This window comes from Rana temporaria, chromosome 3, assembly GCF_905171775.1.
Source record: "Rana temporaria chromosome 3, aRanTem1.1, whole genome shotgun sequence".
NCBI classification, from domain to species: domain Eukaryota; kingdom Metazoa; phylum Chordata; class Amphibia; order Anura; family Ranidae; genus Rana; species Rana temporaria.
In genome coordinates, this window is record NC_053491.1 from 223,042,501 (window position 1) to 223,069,340 (window position 26,840).

The following is a 26,840-nucleotide window of genomic DNA, read 5'->3' on the forward strand; positions in this document are numbered from 1 at the left end:
GTCGTTTTTTGTGATGAAAAAAAAACGTCATTTTTTAGCATGAAAAAAAACGACGTTTTCAAACTTCATTTTAAAAAACGACATAGCATACACACCATCATTTTTTCAAAGAGCTCTAGCAAAGCGCGGTTAGGTTCAGCACGTACGGCGGCACTCTGTTCCATTCAAGCTCGCGTCATACCTTGCTTCTGAGCATGCGCAGGTTTAAAAACATTGTTTTAAACGTCGTTCTAGCTACACGGTCATATTTTATGACACAAAAAACGACGTTTTGAAAAACGACATAAAGAATTGAAGCATGCTCAAATTTTTTTTTCACGTTTTTCAGAAGACATAAAACAACGTTTTCCCCACACACGGTCATTTTAAATGACGTTTTTAAAAATGCCGTTTTTTTCCATCACAAAAAACGACTGTGTGTACGCGGCATAAGAGGTAGTCAAGAAATTAAATGTGTAATTTATGTCCCTAGAACGCCTGATGGTGCTCCTTACATGTTGAGCCTCTCTTTGTGGCCAGGCTGTTTAAAAGTCTCAAACAAGTGGTATCACCATACTCAGGAGGAGTAGTAGAATGTATTTTAGGGTGTAATTTGTGGTATGCATATGCTGTGTGTGAGAAATAACTCGTACTTTCCTGGCTTGTTAGTGTCTCAAGAAATAAGATGTATACACTTATTGTGGTTATTTTTAGCAAAGATATGTAGCAGTATACATTTTGGCCAACATTTATGAAGAAAAATTACTAATTTGCTAAATTTTATAACAAAGAAAAATGCTATTTTTAACCAAATTCTAACAGGACTTGCCTGTTCTAAACAGTAAATAAAGCTGAATACAGCATTTATACAAGTAAAGCTTATGTAGGAGGATTTGTTTCATATCTGTGTATCATCTGAGGCTGTTCACTTCACTGTTAATATGTGAGGGTTTACATCCACTTTTAATGGAGGGTTTTCAGTCCCCAGAAACCTTGGGAGTAGTATGTGGCTGGGAGGAGGTAGTTTCAGATACTGTAATCCTCAGTGACTCCAAGGACTTTGCTTCTCAAGCCTTCGCAAACCTTCAGTGTATAGGCTCCCTTATTCTTCAACGCCTGTGAAAATACTCAGGAATTTGTGGCACCAAGAATAAGGATCAGTATTGGTTGGCAACCCTCCTTGACCACCATTACAAGGGGAAGGTCTCGGAAACGTATCCTGCCCTCGCAAAGGGAGCACAGGGTGAAGTATTTTGAGGACACCTTACAAAGGAGTTTTGGAAAAACCTTTCCAGGTTTTGGTAGGTTACAGTCTCATAGAAACTTTTTTTGAGGCTTATGTGGGTCAAATGAGGAGCAGTGGAGAAGGAGACTGCCTCAGTGATGCATTTCCAAAAAAATGTAGTCCTCGGTGCCCAGGGCTATCAGTTTCAAGATCCCATCAGAAGCATCTGCATTATATGGTGAAATATTATCTAGGGGCAAAACCAGACATGGAGAGTTTTCAAGTAGATAATTCACTGGGTTTCATGAGAAAAGACTGGCCAGAACTTGCCCAGTATGCAATTGAGCTGTTGGGCTGCACTGCATCCAGCGTGCTTTGCAAGTGCTGTCAGAGGTTTTGTGACAGTTAAAGGAGCACGTCTGTCCACAGACTCAGTTGACCGGCTGACATATGTTAAAATGAATCAGTCCTGGATTAGCAGCAGTTATCAAAGCCCTTATGCCGAAGCTGCTTATTACATATGGTTGGGATCTCAAATCTCTGCAAGAATGTCTAGGCTGCCAAGCTTTGTGGGTGTTGATTTTATCTTGAAGTAATTTTTTGGTATAGGTTTCATCGGCACAATTAACACTCAAGGGACGTTTCCTTTTTCCTTTTCTTGCTTTCATCAAGAGTACCTCTAGAAGGTTAAGGGTTGAATGTCCCACCAACACCCAAAGACCAATTTTTCCACACCTGTGTGACAGGGGCGTCAATTTTCATTTTTTTTACAGCATGGCCAATTCTTGATTTCATCAAGAGTACCTGTAGAATGTTACGGGGTGAAGGCATCGCCAACACCCAAAGACCAATTTGTCTGCAACTGTGTGACAAGGGCATCAAATATATTTTTTTACAGCAAGGTAAATTCTTGCTTTCATCAAGTACCTCTAGAAGGTTAAAAATTGAATGCACCACCAACACCCAAAGATCAATTTTTCCGCAACTGTGTGACAGGGGCATCAAATAATTCTTTTTCCCAGCAAGGCCAATTTTTGCTTTTATCAAGAGTACCTCTAGAAGGTTAAGAGTTGAATGCACCACCAACACCTAAAGATACATTTTTCCACAACTGTGTGACGGGGCGTTTTTTTTTTTACAGCAAGACCAATTCTTGCTTTCATCAAGAGTACATCTAGAAGGGTACAGGTTGAAGGAACCACCAGCACCCAAAGACCATTTTTTTCTGCAAACTGTGTGACAGGGGTGTTAATTTTCAATTTTTCATCAATTTTTTTTTTTTACAGCAAAGTCAATTTTTGCTTTCATCAAGAGTATCGCTATAGAGATATGCCCATCAATGCCCATCTGCAGACTTAATGCAGCCTGATCAATGCCCATCTGCAGCCTCAATGCCCAACTGCAGCCTCAATGCATCCTGATCAATGCCCATCTTTAGCCTCAATGCCCATCTGCAGCCTCAATGCAGCCTGATCAATGTCCATCTGCAGCCTACGGCCCAGTCTCCAAAGGGAGGGGATTATGTTTTGCTTCAGTATGTCACAGTACATGTTGGCATTCATGGTTCCCTCAATGAACAGCACTCATGCAGCCCCAAACCATGACACTTCCACCACCATGCTTGACTGTAGTCAAGACACACTTGTCTTTGTATTCTTCACCTGGTTGCCACCACACACGTTTGACACCATCTGAACCAAAAACTTTATCTTGGCCTCATCAGACCACAGGACATGGTTCCAGTATCCATGCCCTTTGTCTGCTTGTCTTCATCAAACTGTTTGTGGGCTTTCTTGTGCATCATCTTTAGAAGAGGCTTCCTTCGAGGACAACAGCCATGCAGGCCAATTTGATGCAGTGTGCGGTATATAGTCTGAGCACTTACAGACTGACCCCTTCATCCTCTGCAGCAATGCTGACAGCACTCATACATCTATTTACCAAAGACAACCTCTGGATATGACACTGAGCATGTGCATTCAACTTCTTAGGTCAACCATGGCGAGGCCTGATCTAAGTGGAACCTTTCCTGTTAAACCACTGTATGGTCTTGGCCATCATCCTGCAGCTCAGTTTCAGGGTCCTGGCAATCGTCTTATAGCCTTGGACATCTTTATGTAGAGCAACAATTTTTTTTTTCAGATCCTCAGAGAGTGCTTTGCCATGAGGTGCCATGTTAAACTTCCAGTGACCAGTATGAGAGAGTGAGAGCGATAACACCAAATTTAACACACCTGCTCCCCATTCACACCTGAGACCTTATAGCACTAACGGGCCCAATTTGGAGATTTTCACTTAGGGGTGTACTCACTTTTGTTGCCAGCTGTTTAGATATTAATGGCTGTGTGTTGAGTTATTTTGAGGGGACAGCAAATTGACACTGTTAAAAAAGCTGTACACTCAATACTTTACATTGTAGCAAAAAGTTATTTCTTCAGTGTTGTCACATGAAAAGGTATAATAAAATATTTACAAAAATGTTAAGGTGTGTACTCACTTTTGTGAGATACTGTACCATGATTTGTAGACTCTAATTTTCACACATAGTAAATAATATACACTGATTTTTTTTTTTTTTTTAAGAGATGTACATGCAGTTTACAAACAAGGTTGTGCAGGTTAAGTAGAATTTGTATGTAAGTTGGAGCATTTTTTGGTACATTTTTTGTGTTAACACCCCTGTAATGTTTGTTTTGCTGTCTGTGCCCCTGTACACTTTCTGTGTACAGGGGCACAGTGAATTTCCCCTCCTAGGGGTAGAATTCCTCTCACTTCCTGTTTTCTCCCTCCGTTTGTAAGTATGAGTCTTATGTAAGTCTGATGTATGTAACACAGGGACTGCCTTTAGCAGATTATTAATTTGCAAAGTTTTATAACAGAAACTAAGAAAATAACTTTTTTTTTACCCCAAACTTTCAGTATTTCTGTATTTTTTTAATTATATAACAACACAATTAAAAACCCATTGGCAATTAACTATACCACCAAAAAAAAGTTCTATCTGTCTCAAATATGCTATAAATTGAATTTTGAAAGTGTTGCATGACTGAGTAACTGTCGTTCAAAGTGTGACAGTGCTGAAAACTGAAAATTGGTTTAAGGAGGAAGGAGCTGAAATAAATTGTTAAGAAAAAATATATAACGCATTAATCCATAACTGATGATTTACAGAGAAAAATAATTAAGCACACATTTTTTTCACAGGAGCATTTACCGGTACATCAAAGTATTTCATCCTACCTTATACCCATTTTCATTTTAAGTTAATTATCTTTCAAAACATTTATTGTATCATTCACATAATTTCACATGAAACAATTTTATGACGCAAATTCTATTTACATACTTATTTTAATTGGAAATACGCTGTAAAAATTACCTCTTTTTCTATCTGCAACCCTTCTGCTCTAATATTCCGTTCAAAAATTTCTCTTTTCTCTGATTGGGGGCTTGATTTTCTGTATACCAATATATAGTCGATGCGGCACTTTCCATCATTAAAAAATAACCCATTTGATTTCTTCTTTTCTGGCACATTTGGAATCTGAAAAAAATAAATAAAACAATAAACATGTTGTTAATGGTATGATAAAGCACTACAATTAAAAAGGTAACAATAGGTAACCCAGTGTTTTAGTAATTGTGGATACATTTGGGAAGGGTTTAAATCTCTGTGCTATAGTTGGGGAGATCCAACCTCACCATTTGTCCTAAGTAGCATTGGGCTCCATTCACAAAAGCATCTCGCATGCGGTAATTAGGTGTTCGGGCACATGGTCCCTAAAAATCACATGCGATCCTAAAACTGTCAATCCACTATGCCATTTTGCGGTATTTACTGCAAAACACTGAAAACACTAGGTAAATACTGTACTGCCTGAAAAGGTGTTAAAGCAGTGGTTCTCAACCTTCTAGTGCCGTGACCCCTTGATAAAATTTCCCAAGTTGTGGGGACCCCTAACAGTAAAATTATTTTCATAGAGTGGGTTGAAAGCACCCAAGGCAAGACAAGTAATTTGCGCCCCTAACCTGTGGACATTTAGCGTTCCCTGATTGCCTTCCACTCGTACAATATTAAAACCCCTTATAGTACATTTTGGGATGTACCACTCTTTCTCTTTGCTCTCCTTTCTTTCCCTTTCATCTCTCTCAATCCTAATTCCTTGTTTTTTTCCCCATCCCTCCCTCTGAGTGTCTTTCTTTCTCTCTCTTTTTTCCCTTTCTCTCCCCTATTCTTTGTTCCTCCCCCTCTTATCTCCCTTCCTGGGAGAACAGTGCGGGCTTCAGGAACAGCCCAGGATTTGGTGACCCCTGGCAAATCATCATTTTACCCCCGAGGGGGTCCCGACCCCCTGGTTGAGAACCACTGTGTTAAAGTCAATTCAAAGCATGAAATTAATAATTAAATGCATATGGTAATCAAGTAGTGGTCCAGGTATGTGGTATTAAAGGAATGTAGAAATATATAATAGCCAATTTTGAGTAGTCTCTGCCTTTTTGGATCAGTTCTCTCAACAGTTATGCATAGAAACCTAAATATAGAAATATGGAAATCATTGGGGTTGATTTACTTAAAGTATAAGAAGTGTGTAGTGCCAAAAGTAAATGAACAGCAATGAGATGAGAATACTGTGTTATAAAAGGACAGCATATTAACCGCTTGCCGACTGCCTCACGCAGATTTATGTCAGCAGAATGGCATGGGCAGGCAAAAGAATGTATATATACATTGCTTTGAATCTGCCCCCTAGCAGGTGCGCCCGCCGCAGTCTCCGTGACCATGCCCGCGGGACCCGCAGACTCGATGTCTGCCGGTGTCTCGCGATCGGGTCACGGAACAGCAGAATGGGGAGATGCCTTTAAACAAGGCATCTCCCTGTTCTGCCTAGTGACACAGCACTGATCGTCGATTCCCTCTCATCGGGAGCAGCGACCAGTGACGTGCCAAAGTAAGCCACGCCCCCTAACAATTAGAATCACTCCCTAGGACACACTTAACCCCTTCCCTGCCCCCTACTGGTTAATCCCTTCAGTGCCAGTCACATTTATACAGCAATCAGTACATTTTTAAAGCACTGATCGTATAAATGTTAATGGTCCCAAAATAGTGTCAAAAGTGTCCGATGTGTCCACCATAATGTCGCAGTCACGATAAAAATCGTAGATCGCCGCCATAACAAGAAAAAAAATTATAATAAAAATGCCATAAAACTACCCCCTATTTTGTAGATGCTATAACTTTTGCGCAAACCAATCAATATACTCTTATTGCAATTTTTTTACCAAAAATATGTTAAAGAATATGGGCCGGATTCCAGATACGCCGTCGTAACTCTGAGTGTGAGGCGTCGTATCTCGGCGCCTGATTTAAAGAATCAGATACGCCAGTATTTGTCTAAGATACGACCGGCTTAAGTCTCTACGCCGTCGTATCTTATTTGCATATTTACGCTGGCCGCTAGGGGCGCTTCCGTAGATTTACGCGTAGAATATGCAAATGAGCTAGATACGCTGATTCAGAAACGTACGTGCGCCCGGGGCATTGATATACGTAGTTTACGTAAGGCTTTTGTCGGCGTAAAGTTACCCCTGCTATATGAGGCGTAGCCAATGTTAAGTATGGACGTCGGAACAGCGTTGAATTTTACATGGTTTACGTCGTTTGCGTAAGTCGTACGCGAATAGGGCTGTGCGTAAGTTACGTTCACGTCGAAAGCATTGACTATTTGCGACGTGACTTTAAGCATGCGCACTGGGATACGTTCACGCACGACGCATGTGCCGTTCGTTAGTAGCGTCTATTACGTGGGGTCACGAGTCATTTACATACAACACGCCCACTACCAGCCTACTTTGAATTACGCGGGCTTACGCCGGCCCATTTACACTACGCCGCCGTAACTTAGGGCGCAAGTTCTTTCTGAATACGGGACCTGCCTCACTAAGGTACGGCGGCATAGTGTATCTGAGATGCGCTACGCCCGCCTAAAGATAGGCGATTCTATCTGAATCTGGTCCTATGTATCTGCCTAAACTGAGAGAAAATTAGCTTTTTTTTTTAAATATTGGGGATATTTATTATAGCAAAAAAAGTACAAAATATTGCTTTTTTTTCAAAATTGTCGCAGAGGTGATCAATTTTTTTTGGAGCCACGTTGCACGACCGCACAATTACCAGTTAAAGCGACGCAGTGCCGAATCGCAAAAAGTGGCCCAGTCATTTGGCAGCCAAATGGTCTGGGGCTGAAGTGGTTAAAATAAAGTACAAAAAGTATTAAAGCGAAAAAATGCTTGTGGATGGAAATCAACAATGAAAAAACAATGTAGTGAAAAATATAGATTTAAATGCACAGTCCCATGATAGGATCAGCAATATAAACTTATTGGTGAAAACACAATAGTTCAGTGCAAAGATGTGCACAAAAATGTTGTGGTGACTTGAAAAGTGAAGAGGTGATCCAGTACAGTGCTCCAGAATCACACACCGCGCCCCTGTGAAATGGACACTCTCCGGAAAAGCTGGCTGCCGTTACAACAGCAAACATGCACTCAGTGTAGGTCTTGCATCTGTTGTGGGGAAGGCTCAGGCCCCGTACACACGGCCGAGGAACTCGACGTGCCAAACACGTCGAGTTCCTCGTCGAGTTCAGGGATGAAGCCGCCGAGGAGCTCGGCGGGCCGCCTTCTCCCATAGAACAACAAAAAAATAGAGAACATGTTCTCTATTTTCTCGACGAGTTCCTCGGCGGCTCCATCGGGCCAAAAGTGTACAGACGACAGAGTTTCTCGGCAGAATCCGGCTCTGACCGAGTTTCTCGCCGAATTCTGCCGAGAAACTCTGTCGTGTGTACGAGGCCTTACAGCAACTCGCACCATCCAGATTTAGCTGTAGTAAAAAAAGCTCACCGGGAGCCAGATGAAGTCTCCTAGGTGCAGTATTTTTTGGAATTGTATGTTAAAAGCCAAAATAAAATGAATCATAAAAAACATATGACAATGGGTGCCACTTCCGACCCGGTATCAGACAGTGGCCTGACGTCAGCACTAGTGTCTGCTCCCCAAACATACCCGATAATGGGTCGGCAGTGGCACCCATTGTCATATTGTTGTCCATTGTCATGTTGTTGCCTATTGTTTTTATGATTCATTTTATTTTGGCTTTTAACATACAATTTCAAAAAATACTGCACTATCGACACTTCATCTGGCTCCCGGTGAGTTTTATTTGCTACTCAGCATACATTTTCGGTCTGAGAGCCAGTGCAACTTTGTGTGGTTTTATACGAATTGGGGTTACTGTAGGGTCTAATTTGAAAGAAACAGGAGGGCCTTTATACATGCCAAGGCCTTCTTCAAAAACTGTAACGGGTCTCCCTGCTGACAGTAAAATGTAAAACAAAAGAATTGCCCTCAATTAAATTTTTTTTTTTTTTTAAATGCAGTGGGTCCACTAAATCCATACCAGACCCTTCTTTTATTTTGGTGTGGGGTTTCCCTTAAAATCAATACCAGATCCAAACGACCTGGTATGTACAGGTACTGTAGGGGACCTCATGCTGAAGGGGGATTCCAGATTCCGATGAGTCAACTCCCTCCCCTGCACCCCCACAACCACCGGGCAAGGGCTGTGGGGAAGAGGCCCTTGTCCTCATCAATATGGGGACAAGGTGCTTTGGGGGAGCCCCATGTTGAGGGCATGTGGTCTGGTATGGATCAGGAGGGGGGGTGCGCTTGCTCATCTAGTATGGATTTTGGGGGGACCTCATGCCATTTTTTGTTGGCATGGGGTTCCCCTTAAGGAGAAGAAGGGGACCCCCACACTTTTTTTTTTAATTTTTAATTGCCGGCAATTCTTTTGTTTGTATTCAGCTCTCAGTGGAATACCCACTGACAGCCGATGAATCATCGGCTGTTAAGGAAACAGCAGCCGGCTTAGCTGCCTACTCCTTAACAACCAGCTATTCTTCACACAGAGTTTGGATCGGTTGATCAATTTTCGATCAATTTGAATTCTTATTGTTCTGAAAATGTGGAATTCGTTAGAAAAGAATTAATCATTTGAAACTAAACGGATTTCACCGAAATGTGTTACGATCGTCATTTAGAAATTCAGTACATTCAAATCTCGGAAAAACAAAAAATTTGACTGAATTTAGATTCGGACTGAGACGAATTGCACATGTCTAATAGGGACACCTTTCCTTGTGACAATTGTCAGAGGCTAGATTTCCATACGACAATCTTCCTTACGAGGAAACAAATAGCAATAAAACTTGAAAGAAGTTCTAACCCTTTCCCCACTTTTTAGGACCCACCATTCTCACTAATGGAATGCACTTAATGCTTTAAATGAGTTGAATATTTACATATAGTGCCTATTTAATTACATTTTAATATATAACTTAACGCCACTGAAATTAATTGCTGGAACTTTTCAGGGGCTACAAAGATATATTACACATATTACTTTATAAAAACACTCTTTTTAGAGTTTCAATTATGCATATCTAAAACTAATGTTTAACAAAAAATGACAGCAAGGCAGAGACTGACATGCCATTAATAATTATTGTTAAGTGTTCCACAATAAATGATAGCAATTAAAGTTTCTTCATAAATGCCCTCAATACCCCACTTCTCAACACTTTACATATAAGAAAAAAATATGCTTTATCAGGATCTGTGCAAGATGTATATACCGAACCTTGCGTCGGATAGGTCAAGTGTCCAAGCTCAATAAACTCTCAGAGGGAAAAAATACGGGGTAAATAAGGGAGGAGGGGTTCAAAGGCCATCAGGGTTGCTAAGGGATATCTTAAAACTTATAATTTGAGGTGATGGAAAATAGAGCTGCACGATTAATCGCGGAGAGAATCGCGATCTCGATTCAAAGTGATCTCCAGTTTGGATGACCCCTGATTTTCTTCTCACCGCCCATTCCACGTAACCAGCGTGGAACGCAAATGGGACAGATATCGGAACCGACGTCAGCAGCCTGCGCCGCTGGATGGATCCATGCGCCACCCAGTGGTTGCCGGCGGTACCGCTTCTGATGTATTATTCTTTCTCACAGTTCTGTACAACTGAGTGTATCCATGCGCCACCCAATGGTTGCCGGCGGTACTGCTTCTGATGTATAAAAAACAGACCAGTGATATGTCTATAATGTTAAAGACCATATAACTCCTATGAAAAAAGCAGAATCAAAGTTTGATTCTGCTTTTTTCATAGGAGTTATATGGTCTTTAACATTATAGACATATCACTGGTCTGTTTTTTATATATTCATATTTTCAGATAAATCACAGGTTTATTTCTTTATTATTCTCATTTTAACCAGAATCGTGCAGCTCTAATGGAAAATACAATATTTCAAAATAGTGCTCCAAAAAGTTAAAGGTGTATTTTGCAATGTACCGTATTTATCAGCATATACCGCGCACTTTTTTGCCCTGAAAATCAAGGCAAAATCGTTGGTGCGCGGTATACGCCAAGTTTTGAATACTGCGCCGACATATACCGAGCGCAGTACACTCTGGTATAGTCGGGCAGTCTCGGCACCTTCCGCGCTCACGTCCTGGACGTACAGGACGTCAGCGCGGGTAGCCGAGCATTGCCGACAATACACGAGTGTACTGCGCTCTGTATATGTGGCACAGTATTCAAACTCGGAGCGGGAAATGAGCAGGGAGGACGCGAGGACGCCGCAGAAAGACGCCGGACCCGCCAAAGAGGACACCGGACCCGCCGAAAAGGACACCGGACCCGCCGCAGAAGGACACCCGAAGCCGCAGAAGGACACCCGAAGCCGCAGAAGGACACCCGAAGCCGCAGAATGACGCCGGACCCGCCGAAGAGGACACCCGAAGCCGCAGACGCCCGACGAGGCCACCGAAACTTTTTTTCCACAGGATTCGGGTCAACTTTGGGGGTGCACGGTATACGCCGGAGCGCGTTATACCGCGATAAATACGGTAATTGTCCTAATGTACCAAGGAATACCAGTTTCTCTTTAGAAAAGTCTGTGACACCTACTATTAGTTCACCATAATCTTTATTCTATATGGATCAAGATACAAATGGATCACGATACTAAAACATCATGACTGTTAAGCCCTGTACACAAGATCGGTCCATCCGATGAAAACGGTCTGATGGACCGTTTTCATCGGTTAACCGATGAAGCTGACTGATGGTCAGTCGCGCCTACACACCATCGGTTAAAAACCCGATCGTGTCAGAACTCGGTGACGTAAAACACAACGACGTGCTGAAAAAAACGAAGTTCAATGCTTCCAAGCATGCGTCGACTTGATTCTGAGCATGCGTGGATTTTAAACCGATGGACGTGCCTACTAACGTTCGGTTTTTTTCTATCGGTTAGGTATCCATCAGTTAAATTTAAAACAAGATTGCTTTTTTTTAACCTATGGATAAATAACCGATGGGGCCCACACACGATCGGTTTGGTCCGATGAAAACGGTCCGACCATTCTCATTGGTTTGAACGATCGTGTGTATGCGGCATAAATCTTAATCACTTAATCCAAAAGGCCATATTAGCAGGACCCCTTTGTAGCAGGGGGAGAGAAGGAACTCCCAGGATGCCAACTTAAAGTGTAAATTCAGCCAAAACATATTTTCTTATGCATGCAAAGGGAAAAGATTAGAGCCTGTTTGGTGTTTTTCCCTGTGTGTGTCTTCTTCACTTCCTACCTTAGTGGACACTTTCATGTAGTATTTCCACCTTATTGTACTGTTATTTTTGCAATTTTTTATATTATATTCAAAAGTTCTGCCTTAAGAACACCTGCCAATAAAAATAAAATATTCCAGCAATTCAGGAAAGGAGACATGATGTCCAGTATCCAAGCAAACTTCATCAACATCGGGCACCTGATGTCTTCAGAACTTTAGAGTTTTCCCAGCTGCTATCTATGAATGCTAGAAAGTTGTGTCACCAGATGAGAGAGGAGAAAGTAAAAAGCCTACAACAGCTGTGATGAATAGGTACGATAAGATAGCCAGAGGAATGACATGGGTCAGTTTAAAAATAGGGGGAAAAGGAAACTGGTATGTATAAGAATTTGTTGTTGTGCAAGTCATGAAATGTTACATTTATTTTAGTACAGTAACTTATGGAGATACCTCTAAGACAAAAATGGTAGCTGATGCTAAACTTGATAGAATTGTACCATCTGCACCATCTGACAGTGCTGTTATTACCATAGCTTAAAGAGGCAATGAGGTTGATTTAATAAAACTGGAGAGTGAAAAATCTGCTACATCTGTGCTTGGTAGTCAATCAGCTTCTAACTTTAGCTTTTTCAATTAAGCTTTGACAAAAAAAAACTGGAAGCTGATTGGTTTCTAAGCAGAGCTGCACCAGATTTTTTAGTAAATCAATGCCAATAGGTGTAGGTAATGAATGATGATGTCTTTGATAACTGCTTTCTTTGAAATACAAGTATGCATGTCGAAAATGAGAGGTGAGGATACTCTCCAATGACACAAATAAGAAAGACGCAGAAGGAGTTGAACAATGGTCACACACTCATCTAATGATAAACCATCAACACCATTTATTAAATGCCAGCAGCAAACCTAATGTCCTAAACCAACATATTTGTCAGATTTTTTTATTCTCTACACTAAGGCCTTTTTCACACTGGGGAGGGAGGTGCGTCGGCGGTATATTTAGCGGCGCTTTACAGCCAATTTCGCGCCGCTATTTGGCCGCTAGCAGGGCTGTTTCCCCCCCCCCCCCCGCTAGCGGCAGAGAAAGGGTTAAAAACCACTGCAAAGTTTAGGTATACAGCAGAAAGATGCGGCTAGCAGGACTTTTTTTACTGTCCTGCTAGCGCACCGCTCCAGTGTAAAAGCCCTCGGGGCTTTCACACTGGAGGCACAGCAGCCGCTCTTTCAGGTCGGTTTGCAGGCGCTATTTTTAGCTCAATAGCGCCTGCAAAATGACCCAGTGTGAAGGGGGTCCAATGAAAAATATTGAATGAAATTACACTTTTTCTCTGAGTGTTCTCAAGTCCAAGCCATGAGGGTAGCAGAAGGAGTTGTCTACTGCGTTTGGAATGTATCCACATAAAAAAAAATTCTTGGAGGGGAAAAATCTATATCAATTATTTGTCTCTTTAAAACCCATAGCAACATCAGCCTTATGCCGCGTACAGACGGTCGTTTTTTGTGTTGAAAAAAAACGACGTTTTAAAAAACGTCATTTAAAATGATCGTGTGTGGGCAAAACGTCGTTTTATGTCTTCAAAAAAACGACCAAAAAAAAATTCGAACATGCTCGAATTTTTTGTGTCGTTTTTCAAAACGTCGTTTTTGTTTCACAGAAATTGACCGTGTGTAGCAAAAAACGACTTTTAAAACGACGTTTTTAAACCCGCGCATGCCCAGAAGCTAGTTATGAAGTGAGCTTCAATGGAAAAAAGTGGTGAAACGTAACCTCGCTTTGCTAAAGCATTGTGAAAAAACGATGGTGTGTAGGCAACATCGTTTTTGAAAATGAAGTTTCAAAAACGTCGTTTTATTTCATGATTTAAAACTTCGTTTTTTTTCATCACAAAAAACGACCGTCTGTATGCGGCATTAAACATCTCTATAAGTGGAGAAAGCACTTCACACAAAACTACAAAATCCCTGTGTTCAATAGCCCATTACACTATAATCCATATTAGATCTGTAACAGACTTTGAAGTTCATCTGCCTGAAACTCTCTCGCTTTCTATAATAGTTTTATGTTCAACCCCAGTTAAAAGTATAAGTTGGCAGATTCCTTAAAATAACATTGCTTTGTGCTGTTCCTGGAAAATTCACTGAAGCTCAGAGTCATGTAAAAATAATGAGCACAGTCCAAAAAAGCCAACTAAAGGACCACAAAATATATTATATTTCTGAGATTTGTTTTTCTAAAATAAATGTGAAAAGGCATACTGATGGTCACACAACAGATCAATGCTTTGATAGGGATGCTTCTAAGGCCTCGTACACACGGCCGAGTTTCTCGGCAAAAACCAGCAAGAAGCTTGCTGGGTTTTTCTTTTTTGCAGAGGAAACCGGTCGTATGTACACTTTTCAACGAGGAAACTGTCGAGGATCTCGTCGAGCCAAAAAGAGAGCATGTCTTCTTTTTCCTCAACGGGAATGGGGAAATTTGGATCGCCGAGATCCTCGACAGCCTAACAAGGAACTCGACGAGCAAAACGATGAGTTTTGCCCGTCGAGTTTCTCGGTCGTGTGTACGAGGCTTAACAGTTAAAAAGAATTTCCTTACATAATTTACCTTTAATTATTACCTTATATACATTTTCCAAAATGCTAAATAAGAGTAGTTAACTAAGAGAAGAGGATGTGCAGGCTGCCAATTGAACTGATGTCTTACAGAAATAAATCAATTAAGAATACATTTTTTAAACAAAATAAAAGACTGCAAAACAACACAAATATACATGAATGTATTCAAGAAACATGATACAAATATGTCTATAATTTTTTTAATCTTTTTAAAAAGATTTGAGAAGAATTAAAGGGTGTAATGTCCTCCCAGCACTGTCCGGGGACTTTGCCATTTAACCACGTGTTGGTAGATATATAACGAACAACACAATAATTTGGAATGATCCAAATATCCCGCAGCATGTGTTTTGTCCCTTACATAAAAATGAGCGCGATTGAGATTTTCTATGTGTATGCAAAGAAGTGATAGTAAAAGAACTTGTATTGGTTTATTAGGGTTGGACAGTGGACCATAGAAAAAACCTACACTGGGACTTTAAAGGTGCATGACATCAGTAATAGTATTTTTTTTATACACTTATATATCTGATTTGCCAATTTATTTTTAGATGCTGGCCTCACTCCTGCCAGGAAAAAATAGAGGTGTTTATTCACTGGCCTCTCCCCTCCTTGCCATCCCCCTTTGGGGGGGGTTCTCTGTTCCCTTGCCTCTGACTTTATTCTGATGTGGTGGTGGGTTTTTCTGAGCACTGTGTACTGCATAAACAGCAATAGGCATGATATATATACCTATTTGTAAGTAACCTAATAATAGTTAACTACCTACTAATAGTTTTACTTTAAATTACATTTTACTTTGTAACTAGTATATAATTTAGAACAACAACATTTTAGTAAAGCAAAGCAAAGAAATTCCATATAAACCTGAAACTTGAGCCAATCAGAGTCCCCATTAAAGTTCCCCTTATATTGGAGTTCCCCATACATCAGAGTTCCCCCCTTACACCTGGGTCCCCATCATAGTCCCCACCATTATATCTGGGACCCCATCAAAGTCCCTGTCTTTCATTAGAAGGTTGCACAAAATGTTACAGTGGGCTGCATTTTGCACGTGGGCTGCAGTTTGGAAACCCCTAGTTTAGGTGACCCTACTCACATCTGAAAATGTACACTATCCAACAAAGTACTTTATTCAGTCTGTGCGAGAAACTACACTCCCCTGCTTTTTCACCCGTCCATCCACTCTGACCTGTCATGATGGACCCCCGAAAGCATTTTTCCCCCTTAGCAGATCCAGAATTGTATTGTTGTGATTTGATGGCCAGTTGTCACAGCCTGTGTCCTGTACCACCATCTTGGAGTCCAGCTGCTTCTTCTGGGTTCAGGCAGTCAGGCCCCCAATGACATGTGCCAGTCCCGTCCACCTGTGAATGAGCTCCTGCAGTCTCCTGGGACATGTGAAGAGGATATCTGAGGTGGTTCACTGGGTTTTATTGACAGTAGCAGAAGCCAATGGCTCCTGCTGCCGTCTCAGTCAATGAGGAACGAGAGACCCAGGAGAAGCTCAGCTTTTGTGTACATTGCTGGATTGAGAGGGAGCTCAGGAAAGAATTAGGGGTGGGGGTGGGGGTGGGGGGGGGGGCACTGCACACAGAATATCTGTTTTACCTTCATGCATGGAATGCATGAAGGTAAAAAACCTTGAGCCTTTAAAATCAATTTAAGCAAAACTTTGCAAGAATGAATACAGCTGGGTATATATTATTAAGTCATTACATTTTGCAAATGCAACTAGTGAAATATTTTTTGTTGTTTTTTTGCTTTCACAGTACTGTGTGATATAGTGGTATATAGCAAGGTTTTTACACTTCAACACTAAGATTTGCTAACAAATATACAGTGTAACATAGCTATGTGTTGTGATGACTTACAGTATGTTTATATTTTTTACCTTTTTTTTTTTGCATAGCGTGCACTTGGGAGTGTAAACATTGGTTGATTATGAGTGTCCAAAATGCGGGTGCTACATTAACCTGTGTATAGCGCTACCCCCGGAGGAGCCGCTGATTAGATTTGGGATCGGCGTATTTAAGTTACCTCTGTGATGTGTCTAGGGATGATGACGGCAATGAGAGCAGTAATAGAATGTCCAGGCTGTTGGTTGACGTTTTCAATGCTTTATTTTCCCGGTCAACACGACCAACATGTCAACTTGAGGTAGACAGGACAGGTTGGTGAAAGAAGAATGAACTTCGCAGAATCAGGCTATGGATAAGTAAAAGCAGTTTTACAGCAACTCTTTCCTCGTCGGACAGGTCCCTCTCATGAACCTGGCAGCCAGAGCGCCACTTAGAACCTTTGGGAAGGAACAAGTCTCTGCCACAGACTTGGCTCTAATTAACTTTTGGGGTTTAAAGATGAGACCTCTGCCACAGGCCTAGTACTTGAAAGTTTGAACGGTAGAGCAAATCCTCCCAATGTATCTTTTTGGGGTCACCGACTGACAGTCTGAATACAACCTGTCAGTGTCCGGTCACCCAGGTCCCCGATGGTTCGTTCAAGCCCTATTGGATCACCTGCCTCCGGGTTCTCCTCAGACCGATCCCCCACCGAACAGCACCCAGCTTGGGATCTTCTTAATAAAGATGGGGAATCCAGTAAGTCACTGGGCCCCCCTTTGTAGCATAAGTTGCTCCGGGCCTTAGAAGCCCAGAGTCAGGAACTCCACGTAGCACATGCGCCCCGGCCTGATAGGCCATAATTCCGGGGCCGTGATGTGCGCACACCTTAAAGGTGGGTGCCGCACCTAGAACCAGGAACCCGCGAAGAACCCAAAACCAATGGCCTCCGCCACAGAAATACCCCTCCCCAGCATGCACAGCGAGGTCCAGCTCCTCTCATTGGCTGCTGGGAAGAAGTGGCTCCGCCTGGACCCCTCTGGCGCCATCTGCCGTCCAGAGATGAAACTGCCTCCCTGGACGCACAGACTGACCCATAAGACAATCCAGGATTGGCGACAGCCAAATTTAACAAATCAATGAATGAGAGCAAGTGACTCTCATTCCCTCACTAAATTTAGTATAGCACCTGTACTGAAAAGTACACAGGCGCTACATGTGTAATTGCCTACTTCTAAAATAATGATATGCAGAATATGGATGGTTGTCAGCATTGTTAGACACGTACCTTACTGTTAACAAATTGTTCATAGCTCTTGTGTGCCATGTATCACTGTATAAATTATTGTTGCATGAACCTCAGACCACAGATAAAGAAAACAAGAACATTACAAAATGTCATGTTGACAGAGTTTTCACAATTTGTTTATAATGCTTCACACATAGAACAAAAGCCCAAGCTTTGGCAAGGGCTTTTAAGAAACTAAGGGGCTGATTTATAAAAAAAAAGAGCCTCAACATTCGTGCTAGTGTAATAAAAAATTCCTGTAATGTTTGTAATATGTTTGTTTAAGTGTTTATGGGAAATAGTTTCCTAGCTACTTATTACTGGGTGAATGTAGCAACCCCTTAAAAAGAAAAAAAGCTTAAGAACATTCAACTATAAGACCTAATAGGCTAAGAACATTTAACCAGCAGGGTAAACACTATGAGGAAAACTTCTGCACTGTGTGCAGTCTATGAAGACTCTTGTGACAACAGCTGAACAAACAGGTGTTTGGCCGAACAAACCTCTAGCTGCAGAGTGAAGCAAAATAGTTATCAGTGGTATTACCACTGCTAAATGTGACTCCTGGTTGTTAGAGAGCCTGCATCCGCTGGCATATTAACAAGAAGTGACTCATCCCAGCCCAGCAGTTTCACCTGTCAGCTGGAAATTCCAGACTTACAGGGGAATGTGAACAAACAGCGGGCATAGTAAATGCAGTGTGAAGTCCCCTGCAAAATTCATACCTGGCCTTTTAGGTCTGGTATGGATGTTAAGAGGGACCCCATGAAAAAAAATTCTATGGAGTCCCCTTGAATTCCATACCAAACCTTTTGGCCTGGTAACGATTTTAAAAAGGAACCTCAGGGGGAAAAAGTAAGAGGTGCCCCCTAAAATCCATGCCAAGCCTTTATCAGAGCATGCAGCCTGGCCAGTAAAAGAGGTATGAGCGTGTCCCACCCCTCCTACATTAGTCATACCAGGCTGCATGCCCCAATGTGGGATGGGAATGTCTTGTCATGGGGGACTTCCTGGCAAAGCACCTTGTCCCCATAATAAGGAGGACCAGGGCCTCTACCCCCCAAATTTGGCCTGGTTGTTGGGTAGGGGGGGTGTGGGCAGATGGCTTATCAGAATCTGAAAACCCCCTTTAACAAAAAGGGGTCCCAAGATACAGCCCCCCCATGTGAACGAGTAAGGGGTACGTCACAAAAGAAAAGAATGTACCCTAGACAGGAGCAAAATGGGTATGTTTTCAGTGAACCATACATTTCATATGTGATGACTGACAACCCTACTAGGGACCCATTTGTGCATTTATCTACAACCTTATCCTTGACATCTACAGCCCAAGGTTTTTCCAAAAATACCTCTTCAGACTAACCTTAAAACTACCCAGAAACATAAGAAGACAGTTACACTATGCTGCTATTTTCTCGTGTCCTTGCGAGACCTCTAGCCACAAATGGATGGTTACTGTCTAGGAGAACAGTCACTTGGGTAAAAACCCTGTCCTGATCAGCATTGTTCTTCAAGCTTGGCTTGTATATAATTTCATAGTGGAATGTGCGACGACCTGTACAACAAAGATGTGAATAGCAAATGAAAGAACTAAGATTATCTGAAAACAGAAAATATAGATATCAGTTAGGTGCCATTAATTTGATAGCGATTGGTTCGCCTTTTCACCATTTTTAAACCCGATACTAATGGTCATTACTCTACTCAAACTATTGAATTGTTTCCTTTTTTTTATTATACAGATGTAAAACAATACTTAAAATAAATACTGCATAGCAAAACATAGTAAAACATGTATACAGAATGCCATTCAGAAGTGTGGCATTAAAATCACCCATAAACGTGACAGAACAGGGCTGGATCATATCTCATCAGCCTAGAGGAAAAAAAACATTCACCACTGTCCAACCCTGTCATTTAGCAAAAAAAACCTGGTGAATGACCTCAGTAAAAGCACCAATTGTCACCATTTTTAATCAAAACAAGAATGTTAAAACTTGAACATAGCATACCAGCCAGTTACACGATATTCCATTTGTACATAGAGATATATAACATGCCTCTGTATACCTAATCTCACATATTGCTATAGCTTCATGATATAATTAAACCAATTTGTAGACAGGTGAAAAGAATGTGGGAATATCTCAGTTTGACGTGTCTTGCAATTAGGCTCCTTCAGGAACTCGGAGGTGTTCCGAAATAAGTATAGTAATTATCAACTTGCAATGTTACAATAAGTCCACATATTGGAACATACAGTGATCAAGAGTTACGCTATAGACACAACTCTCTTTTTTTTTTTTCATTTTGGATAGAGTAAAGAAGAGTTATAACCCCTGTAAGGTTTATTTTTGCCGTCTTTTTCCCATTGAGGAGACTTGCCTTCACTTCCTGTCCCATAGTCAAACAGGAAGTGATAAGAAAATCCTGCAAATTAAGGGAATTTCTTGGGGACACCCTCGTCACCAGAATGAGTGTCCCCATTGAAAGATTTACCCTCTATTACTTTTCTGGGAAAAACACAAAATTTGGTATTTTCTTTTAATTTCACTTTCAATTATAATAGTAAACCTAATATGTGTTCTGATCCATCTCCACTCTATCCAAAACTAAAAAAAAAAGTGTTGCCTTTTGTTATACTTTAAAGTGGTTGTAAACCCCATTCATGAAATTTGACCTAAGTGATGTTCAATAGCAACTTAAAGGTGGTATCGTTTGATTTTTTCTTTTCTGTTTTGTATTTTCTTAATTTAATTTCTTTTTGGTTTGATCTTTTTTTTGTCATAAATCTTTTAACATTGGATAGGTAGGGTAGGGGGCGCTAAGTGCAAAGAAATATATGTTAACCCTTAATAACAATTAAATAAATAGATAATAAATTTAACAAAATTAAATGTTATACCCATGCATAACATGTGCAGTCCATGCAATAAGCACAAAGTGTAAAAAACAATAATACAGACCCAACAGAAGTGCATTCGATGCTTTTCAATTTTCACACTTAAATATGTGCCAAAAAATTGTTTGATTGCTGAGAAGAGTGATCCGTGTTTACACAGCCTTCACCAAAACGTGAGTGGTGTACGCCTCGACGTACGTTTCGTACGTTTCGTATGGATTACTTCATCAGGAAGCGTACCCACTCACGTCGTTAGGTGCTTTAAATACCCAGTAACCATGTAGGAGTGACGGGTGAAGCGGCGAATCACAGACAGCCTCGGTACTGTATTGAGCAACAGGATAATAAGCCTATCACAATTGGTGTTACACTCCGACAACATTTGACGTATTCGAACTATACTACAAAATTCGATAAGACATTACATTATGACTAAGGAGGCCAAACTTCTTTTATCACAATCATCATAAATAAAAATATATGTATTAATAGTAGTATTGTTCTAGATTGCTAGACGTTCGGATAGACATCCTACATGTCACGGCCCTGATTAAACAGACTAAATACCAATCAATAATGAATACCTCACGAATAAATTAAAATATATAAAAAATTTATTAAAATATATAAAATATGTTTAAAATCACAATTAGCTAAATTACTTCCATGTGATATTAATAAAAGCAAACTCCATTTAGTTGTTAGTAAGAAAGCAATTGAGGTCCAGCTCAATATTGAGGCCTTGGGGCTGCATGGTATGCAAACGATACAGCCATTGGGTCTCGTTTTGGGATACAGATTTGGTGAGATCAGTACCTCTCCAATGATTAGTAATTTTATCAATCCCATAAAATGTCATTAATTTGGGGTCCCTATTATGGCAAAGATCAAAGTGCCTAGACACACTATGATTGGTATACCCTTTTAGTATGTTGGCCACATGCTCGTTGATTCGAATTTTTAGCTCTCTAGTGGTGCGCTCCACATACTGCAAGGAGCATGGGCATTCCAGGACGTAGGTGACAAATCTAGAATGACAAGTAATCAATGACCCTGACCATGGTTACTGGGTATTTAAAGCACCTAACGACGTGAGTGGGTACGCTTCCTGATGACGTAATCCATACGAAACGTACGTCGAGGCGTACACCACTCACGTTACCACGCTCTTCCGGGTCTTGCTGGTTTTCGGGACCTACACGCTGACACGCACGCCATACTGCCGGCTGGATTGTCACTGTACGACCACAACGGAGATCCTCTCATTCCACTGATCCATGCCCACAGCCTCAGTGCCGGGATTGTGGCACCACTTCTAGTAAGAGGCCATCTGGCTAGTTTTTTTATATTTATGGAACATGAAGTTTTAATCAATTAAAAAGGTATCACACTATTGTGGTCTCTCTTCTGGTTTATGCATCTCCTAACAAATTGACTGCGAGACCGACATCCGACCTCATGGGACAGGGTTCCCCAAAAGCTCATTTGACTTCTTTTTAGTTAAATAGTCAACGGGAGTTGGTAAGGAACCAACTTTTTTTCAATCACGCTGGGTGTCATACATAACGTTTTGGTGAAGGCTGTGTAAACACGGATCACTCTTCTCAGCAATCAAACAATTTTTTGGCACATATTTAAGTGTGAAAATTGAAAAGCATCGAATGCACTTCTGTTGGGTCTGTATTATTGTTTTTTACACTTTGTGCTTATTGCATGGACTGCACATGTTATACATAGGTATAACATTTAATTTTGTTAAATGTATTATCTATTTATTTAATTGTTATTAAGGGTTAACATATATTTATTTGCACTTAGCGCCCCCTACCCTACCTATCCATATATAACTGTTCAGATACCATTTTAGGGAGGCTGCTTCTAGTTTGTGTTTTTCACTATCACATAATTTAGTTGTTCAATCACAACTTTTTATATATTTTTGTGTGGCGCGATTTTACATTAATCTCAACAATCTTTTAACATTGTCACCTTCATTGAGTGAGCACAATTTAATGATTCAACGCAGTCTAAAGCAGACCAACATTGTATATATATATTGTATAAATATACACACCTAAAAGGCCTTTGAGCCTCCAAGCCATGTGTAGCAACTGTTTTATTGCCATATATAATCATATATTGTTAAATGTCTTTTTGTATTTTGTTAAAACTATACTCTTTAATAAAAAAAACAATTGAAAGAAATTTGACCTAAGATCCTCTATCTGTAGTTTTTACTCACCTCTCTCCAAATCTCTAAGTGCCGTTTCTTTCTGCAGCTCCAGTCCTCTGTTATCAGCAGAGTAACTTCTGACAAGTTCCCTGACACATGAGATAACAGCAACTAAAAATGTGTGTTGGGTAGGGAGCTTAGAGGTAGATAAGCAGAGAGCTTGTCTATTCACAATACAGCCTTTCCTCCAGTCAGCTCTCACACAGTGTATGCCCAGATTCCACACCCACTGCTGAATGAGGAAGAAAGATTTCTAACATGAGCTGCACTTACAAAACGTATGTAGGGAGATTTGTTTAGTCTCTGCGTATCATCTGAGGCTGTTTACTTTACTGGGTATAGGAGAGGGCTTACAACCACTTTAAAATTGTTTAGTCAATTTATAAAACTGATTTTTTTTTATCAGCCCGTAAATATTTGTAAAACAATTGATGTGGCTCTTATACTGAAAAGTTTGGAGATGAAAGCTAATATTTTGTAGCTCTGACAAATACCTGAAATCTTGGGATATATACAGTATATATGACAAAATACAGTATTGGAATAACTCAGGATATGTTTAATGATGGAAATCAGAGTCACACAGATCATTATATACAGTAAACTGAGCTGGTTCTTACCTCTCCCTCTGCATCTAATCTGCTGACTTCATCAGACATGCTTGTCAAGTTACCAGCATGCAGCAACGAGTCATCATCTTTTGAGGGACTGTTTACCGCTTCCAAGTCATCAAAGAATATATTTATGTCCTTAACTCCTGGAATTAAGTAAACACAATTGATTCTTTAGAAATAAACACCCTAAAATGAAAGTAATTAAATACAAGCAAACAACATACATAATGCATCAGTATCTGCACTCCGAGATGCATCTAGGATCACTTGTCCTCAAATTCTCTCGAGGACCAAGCATCTGATAAATTGTTTTATGTGACATGCATTCTAAGTAATGTGCAGGTATTTATTATCATATACAGAGATCACAGTAGTCCAAATAACAATGCCTTCATGTAATTTTTATTCCAGAATAAGAAAGCCATCTTTGTTTAGGCATTATTCACATTTAGTTTCTACTTCAGAAATGAAAATCATTTCTCAAGATGTCACAGTCATGTCAGAAGCCTACTGTATATATTCTGACCCGTTTGTGTACACATCCTCTCATACAGATCTCCCTACTTGCTACAAAGAGTAAGCCGTTGCTGCTTTCAGAAGGGTTTTTACACTTTTTTTCTGCCTCTATATGCCCCTAAATGTTAGCCATACACATATCCAGGCATTTATAGGCATAAAAAAAACAGGGTCAGCGCAATCAGGAGAGGAGCATGTAGAGTTTTGCTTTAGTGCAAGGCGCGTCGAGAGCTTTGGCGTTCATTCAATTTAATGGGAAAAATAAATAAATATTCTGGCCAATGGAATGAATGAATGCCCAAGCACTTGACACGCCTAAGCATATTTGCAAAACGCAGCCTTAGGCTGGGTTCACACTGATACTACACGACTCCTACAACTTTCATCCTACTTTGCTCTGCAACATCAGTCCTACATCAATCCTACATTGGTCCGACATCCATCTGACTTGAATGAATAGGATACTACTTCGATCCAACTTTGTCATAGTCTGACTTGTCCTTTGACCAATCAAAACAATCCCAGTGTGAGATAAATTCCTTTTACTGCTGCCATGTCGGATGTCAAAAGTCAGATGCAGGGCCGTCTTTAATATGGTTTGGGCCCAGGGCAAACATTTTTTTTGGGCCCCCCTCCAGCTTATTTTGGGCCTGGCTGGTTCACATGTATGTATTGGCGGTCCTCATTTGTGCAGGCACAGCAGCCCATTGATTTGAATGGGCTGCCATGCCTTTGTTTCCTGCAGAAAAAAGGTGCATTCAGCATTTTAAAAATACAGTTGCCTTGAAATCCATTCTGCTTTTGCACCATGCTACTTACCTGCAGTTCTTGCACACACAAACGCACTGTGTTTTTAAAAGCGTGACCTAAACGTCTAAAAATGCAGCAAGTTTGACAGTGCGGGAACTGCAGATAAGTCACAGCAGACAGTAGAATGGACAGACAGTGCTGTATTTCAGTGCTTGATGGGCATAGGCATGCCGTGTGTGCAGCCAATAGGCATGACATGAGGCATGCGCTTTTCTTTGCAGGAAAATAAGCCCGTCAAGCAGTTAAATACAGACAGTAATGTCATCTGCTCTGAGGCCTTACTCAGCCTGGACTGCAGGTTTGGTCTTTTATTTAAAGAGTTCCTCTATTTTACACATGGCATGGCATGGGGTCCCATGGTGCTAAAGCAGAATGGACAGACAGTGCTGTGACCCCCATGCCATGCCATGTGTAAAATAGAGGAACTTTTTAAAACACTGACCAGACCTGCAGTGAATCATCAAATATTATAAAGACTTTGGGCACACTCTACAGAAAACTTCTATATACAATATAGATTAGCAAACAGTGACATACCTTGAGGAGCAGGACATGAAGAAGTCAGCCTCAGGAAGAGCAAACTGGGGATGTTATAAAATCACATTCTAATTCACTTTTATATGCAAGCAGCACCCAGTGGCAGGAAGGGAGAAGAGCACGTCTAAAGGGAAGCCAGGGGTGCTGTACATTTTAAAACACTGGGAAGGGAAGCAGTACTGTCACTGGCTGCGTGCCGCTGATGATTTTCAGCCTGATTTGTGGGCAGCACAGGGGCTTAACGGGAGGCAGGGCCGCCATCAGGAATTATGAGGCCACTTACACAGCTTCAGGCATGGGCCCCCTGGAGCAGAGAACAGGGATGGGGGGTGCTGCCGCCTGAAATTAATAAAGCAGGGGGGGGGATGCCGCGAATTTAGAAGTGGGGGGCCATTTACAAAAAAAGAAATAAAGAAAGAAATAAAGAAAAATATATATAAAAAAGGGGTGTAGCCATCCGGGGCCCTGGGGACCTCTGGGCCCTTTAATAAAAAGAAAAAAAGAAATAAAAAATATATATAAAAAATATATTTTAAAAAGGGGGTTGCCATCTGGGGCCCTGGGGACCTCTGGGCCCTTTAATATTTTTTTTTTAATAAAAATAAATTACAAAAAAAAGGGGGTTGCCATCCGGGACCTCTGGGCCCTTTAATAAAAAATATATATAAAGAAACATTTATAAAAAAAAAGGGGGGTTGCCATCCAGGGCCCTGGGGACCTCTGGGCCCTTAAATAAAAAATAAATAAAAAAATATATAAACAAAAATAAAAAAATAAACATTTATAAAAAAGATAAAGGGTGTTTGCCACATGGGGCCCTGGGGAACTCTGAGCCCTTTAATTTAAAAAAAAAAAAAAAAAAAAAAATATATATATATATAAAAAGAAAAAAAAGAAATAAAATATATAAAAAAAATGTTTTTTATAAAAAATAAGGGGGGTTGCCATCCGGGGCCCTGGGGAACTATGGGCCCCTGGGGACCCCCAGACCTCTAAAAAAAAATTGCCCCTTTAATAAAAAATAAAATAAAAATATATTAAAAAATTGTCCGTAAAATATATATTTAAAAATAAATAAAAAAAAGGTGGGGTTGCCATCTGGGGCCCTGGGGTCCTCCGGGCCCCTGGGGGCCTCCGGACCCCTAAAAAAAAAAAATTTTTTTTTTTTTTTTTTTTTTTTTTAAAGGGGGTTGCTTTGGGCCCCCAACAGTGACAGGGCCCAGGGCACCTTCCCCATTTGCCCTGCGGTAAAGACGGCCCTGGTCAGATGGTAAGGACAAGGCTCCTACTTTGATCCGACTTCAATGATATTCAATGGGCTGAAGTAGGACCAAAGTCGGATCAAAGTAGTACAGGGAGCATTTTCAAAGTTGAACCGACTCGTGTCGGACCAGTTAAGACGGCTCTCTTAGGGAAACATTGATTTTCACACGTCATGCGACATGAGCTCCCAATGTCGGAGTGTTTGTCGAACCAGTGTGAACCCGTCTTAGGCACATTTTTAATGCTGCTTTTTCCTCCCCTGGAGCTTAGGCGTCCAGAGGAGGAAAAAAAATGTCCTGTGTGTATGGGGCTTAAACA

At 40.9% G+C, this 26,840-nt stretch overlaps 1 protein-coding gene across 2 annotated transcripts in view; it reads right to left on the reverse strand.

Moving 5' to 3' along the window:
• ANO4 (anoctamin 4) overlaps positions 1-26,840 on the reverse strand; it is a 282,473-nt gene that overhangs the window by 135,733 nt on the left and 119,900 nt on the right. For both annotated transcript variants that reach the window (XM_040344320.1, XM_040344322.1), the window contains 2 exons: positions 23,403-23,539; positions 4,584-4,748 (listed from right to left, as the gene is read on the reverse strand). In XM_040344320.1, coding sequence (XP_040200254.1) covers positions 4,584-4,748; positions 23,403-23,539 — 302 coding nt within the window. The remainder of the gene's footprint in view (positions 1-4,583; positions 4,749-23,402; positions 23,540-26,840) is intronic.